Below are 4,794 nucleotides of genomic sequence, written 5' to 3' on the forward strand. Positions count from 1 at the left end.
GTGTGTGTGTGTGTGTGTGTGTGTGTGTGTGTGTGTGTGTGTGTGTTTAATCACAAATGAGCACAGGTGGCAAATGAGACTTTGAAGGGAGATTTAATTACATGGAGAAAACTTTTTCTCATTCCAGGCCATTCTTACAGAGATGGCAAAGACAAAACTTTGTACGATAAAGCTCTCTTCTCTCCTTTTTGTTTCTACACTTTACAGTTCAGTTTTGCTTTGTATAAAGGACATCTAGCTGTGGCTAATTTGTAGCCTCTGTTCTTGCTCAGGCTTTGTTAATTTAGTAAAAAGTAAATAAATAAAATACACACCACATCCTCTTTCACTCATAAACTCCTGCATTTCCAGACATTTGAATTTTGCGCATTTTTATTTGGCTATATATTAGGCAAATATAAGCTTAGATATAAACATGTTAAGAATGCATTTATTCTGTTTGTTGGCATTTCATGAACACATGTAATGCCACAACACATAACAGACACATAAGTGGACAATAAAAGAGGCTGTTAATTTATAACCGAAGTTTGATGCAAACAATACAAGCAACACAAAACAAACAAAAAAAAATGTTCTTTTGGGTTAATCAAGAAGCTGCAGTCTTGGGAAGGTCAGGGCCAATGTTTTAACTTCTCATTTTAAGACTTGATAAAGACCAGATAATTTAAAAGAAAGAACTCTGTTATGTGAAACTTTACAAATGATAAAAAAAAAGTAGTCATGAGTGTTTGTTGTACTTTGGTCATGAACACTTGTAACCATCAACAGGTACGTTATTGAGCGTATAGCCACAGAGGACCCCAGTGTACACGTCTCCTCTGAGGATCTGGGAGGSCACTCGGGTGAACAAGAGGACCAACAAATTAAAGAGGTGGTGCAGCAGTTGCTTAAAATAGCTGATGAACTGAACAGTAATGCGGAGTTTGAGAGGTAAGTTCTTCATACACACAACCACCTTAGTCTACAGATAGTTTTGAAAAATTGTTAAATTGGACAAAATGGRAAGATGTTGAAAGGAAAACCTACAGGTAAACCAAGAAAGACCTCAAACTTTTTTTTTTCTTTTCCAGACTAATTAATCAGGTTCAGACCAACTGTGCAAAGGAAGTCTTCATGATGGTGACCAGGAGCATCTTTATTGATGGCATCAACTGGGGTCGAGTGGTGGCTCTCTTCCATCTTGGCTACAGACTTATTTACAGGGTAACTGTTCTTGTTTGACCGGTATTTGTCTGTTGTTTCCAGTCTGACTGTTGTTTTATGTCACAACAAACCAGTGGTGTGTGTGCWCATGAATCAGTGTGTTTGTGCTCTGTCTGATTCCTGACAGTGGCTGCTTAGSGTTAGCTACCTCAGTTTGTCAGATAGCATCAGAGACGTTGTGCCACAAGTCATGCCTGTTTTAATTATTATTGTTACTGAATGTCTGACCTCAAACCTGACAGGTTAGAGTAGTTTTGTTTAAAGCATCAACAATGTCTTAGAATGAAACTGAAAAATCTGATGCWTAAGTGCCCACAATAGATGGTAATTGGATTCTTTTTCCTGTTTTTTTTGTTTCACCACACCTGAAAGACTTTTACCCTTTTAGAACAGAACATAATGGTAAAATGTCAATCCGAATACTGACATAATAAAATATTCTCTACTCAATACAAGTTTTGATACTGCAAGTAGTGAGGCTGGAAGGATTCAACAAATAGAAGAAACCCACAAGAAAGTAGGTAGGAATCCCAAGATATCAAACTATAAGATTCAAGCTAGTATAAATGGCTCACTATACCAGTAATGGAATAACATGTAACCAGTAAATTACTAGGAAATGTAAAATAATATCTCACAGTATCTGGGATCCAAACTGGATCTTCATCTGGTCTAAACTTAGTTACTTGAGTTTGTAAGTACTTCTCGTTGGTTCAGCTATTAACATTATTTGCTCAATTAGATATGCTTAAAATGGGCAGAAATTAAAATATTGAATAGGCTTTAAAACATACATTTGTGATGATGAGTTTGGTTCTCCACCTGTCCAAGTAACCTACAATTGATTTTCAGACATCAAGGTGTGTTTTCAAAAATGGGTCAACATTTAATTTAATTTATTTTTTAGCATTGTACTTAAACATACCATATTCACTTGGGGCCTCATGTACAAAGATTTGCGTGGATTTCTCACTGAAACGTGGCGTACGGTCAAATCCAGAAARCRGCGTACGCACAAAAAAATCCAGATGTTTCAAACCGTRCGTACGCCTGAATCCACGCACATTTCTTTTGTACATCACAATCAACGTGGAACTGAGCRCAGGTAAGACACCTCCCCTGACACGCCTTCATTAACATATGTTAAACAGATATGAATTACTTCCTGTATGTGTGAAGGACATGTTTGTTTGATCCCTGCGCGATCAGAAATGATTTCTAGAGTCAGAAAAATAATGAATTTAATATAATGTGAGAAAAAAAATCCTAAGTAAGAATAGGAATAAAATATGTTTGTCGTATAAAGAACGCGTGATTGTGTGTCAGTGTGTGTGTGTGTGCGTGCGTGCGTGTGCGCACACTACTGTGGTGCGCAACAAGCTCATCCATCCATTCTGAGTCTGGAAATATTAACTTTACGCAGGAGTTTATTACCATAATTACTGTAAACACAGAGGAACTTAGCTGTTTGGTAGAACGTAGATCTTTGTTTGTTTCATAGCTGATATGAAGAAACGAGTCTCTGCGTCTCAGTGGAGCGTTTTCATGACGTGACGTGATGTTGGAGGGTTAGAGTCAAATGGATGAGACCGTCCTGTTGGGCATGGCTGGACTTTGGGTGGACTGGACTGGCACAGTCCCGATCGGTCTGCCAGCTCCCTCTGGAAAGCTCTTGTGGAACCCCAGTTTGATCGCTGCTGCTGCACGCATAGCGCACGACTTTTCACTGAGTTGCACTCCCGGAGCGCCACAGTGTCAAACTGAAAAAGGATTTTTCCTCTAAACGGCTGATGAGCCAGTCGTCATCGTGAATCATAAAATTCTATCTGTTTATAAATAAATGCTCTGCGTGTTACACTATTTATTATATCCTCCAGTAAGGCTGAATCCGTTCCTGGTAAATGTATTTTTGGCACAACTTTGCGCGTCTTTTATCTAACTGTGTCCATGTGGATGTAATAATTGTTAATCATGTGGATGTAATAATTGTTAATCATGTGTGTCTGGTGTGAACAATAATCATTTTCACATCATGAACAGTTTCTCAGAATCACCTCTAGTGTTGCCAATGGAACCAGAACCACAGAAACGTGCGTACGCCAGCCCTGGAGTTGGCGTGGGGCTGCRCACATTTCCACATTTATTTCAGTTTTGATACATCCGGAGTTTTGCGTGGAAAATGGCGTATGCAAGGTTTTTGTGCGTACGCACCATTGATACATGAGACCCCAAGACTATACCAAAGGAGCTTTGCAGTTATAAACAATCATTATTAGTTAACTGGCAGTGCTCCTATAGACTGTCTTTAAAAACTTTTATAATCCGCCTTGTTTAAAGACTTTGCTTCATCCACCATGATAGTTTGATTGCTCGGACTGAGCCGACCGGAGCTCCACTCACGWATGCAACCGTAATGAAACATTTAAGCACTGGAAAGCTAAATTCCTAAAAAGAAAATAAGAATCAAATGTTGACCAAAAATATGGACGTCAACAAAATAAAACTGCTGATTACATAAACATGATTAGTGTCACCTATAAGTTTATTATTTAACTTTTGTTTTAAAGGCTCTGACCACCAACCATATGGAGAACATCAGAATGGTCATCAGCTGGGTTCTTCAGGTCATCAGGGAGCAGCTTTATCCCTGGCTAGTACAGCAGGGAGGCTGGGTGAGTGATCTGTCATCATCAAATGTTGGTTAAAGCTTTTTTTATGTTTGGTACAGGCAGCTGCATCCCTTGTTTTTTATGTTTCCAGGTGGGGGTAATTCAGAATTTTTCCCGATGGAGGAATGTAGCCATTGCAGCGTCTGTAGTTTTGGTGGTAACCTTTGTTTACTACAGGAAGACACACTGACACCACCAGGCTTCATAAAGACTGATGGGTTTCTGGATCCATGCAGTCTACAGATACAAACAGTTTCTTGGACAACAATTTCAATCATCCCTCAACCTCCGTCACAGTCTGACAAGAAGGAGAACAGACGCTGCACTCGGAAGAGTAAATCTTCTCTCTTCTCAGGTTTTCAAGAATCAAAAGGTGCTTTTGCAACCAGTTTTTCTCTTATCGTCTCAGTCTGCCTTCACCAGCAGGGAATCAGTGTCTTCCATAGATTTAGTTTTGTTCTGCAGGACCACGTAGCTGCCTTATAAGAAGCTGTTCTTAGCAGGTGATGGTGTTTCTGCTCATGCTGCAAGTCACCAAACAAACAGAAGGACTCCAGCTGACGAGATGCACATCAGAATCACACACCAGTTCAGTGAAACCTGGTGGGTCTCAATAATACTTGAGTAAATTAAAAATATATATTCTTAGGGGAATCAGGATTCTGAAAATGAGTGACTCCAATGTGTCTTTGCTTCATGTTCGCTCGTGCTTGAAACCGTATTTTGTACAAGAAGTTGGCCATTTTATGTTTTCTTTTTGTTCTGCAGGACTGCACTATTGCAGTTTAAAATGGCTGATTTCCTTTTTTTGGGAGTTTTAAAATGAAACAAAGCCCAACATTCCATACTATAAATATCATTTTGGGTGAGAAAAAAATAGAACTGAGTAAAATTTTCTCAGTATAATCTTATAATGACC

The 4,794-nt window shown here is 39.0% G+C and overlaps 1 protein-coding gene across 2 annotated transcripts in view; it reads left to right on the plus strand.

Moving 5' to 3' along the window:
* Positions 1–4,794, plus strand: part of zgc:153993 (apoptosis regulator BAX) — a gene marked incomplete at its 3' end in the record, with an annotated part of 41,437 nt that extends 36,643 nt beyond the window's left edge. For both annotated transcript variants that reach the window (XM_014021198.1, XM_014021197.1), the window contains 4 exon segments: positions 772–933; positions 1,074–1,206; positions 3,774–3,878; positions 3,967–4,794. In XM_014021198.1, the coding sequence (XP_013876652.1) occupies positions 772–933; positions 1,074–1,206; positions 3,774–3,878; positions 3,967–4,065 (499 nt within the window).

Source organism: Austrofundulus limnaeus, unplaced genomic scaffold (assembly GCF_001266775.1).
Source record: "Austrofundulus limnaeus strain Quisiro unplaced genomic scaffold, Austrofundulus_limnaeus-1.0 Scaffold281, whole genome shotgun sequence".
Classification (NCBI taxonomy): domain Eukaryota; kingdom Metazoa; phylum Chordata; class Actinopteri; order Cyprinodontiformes; family Rivulidae; genus Austrofundulus; species Austrofundulus limnaeus.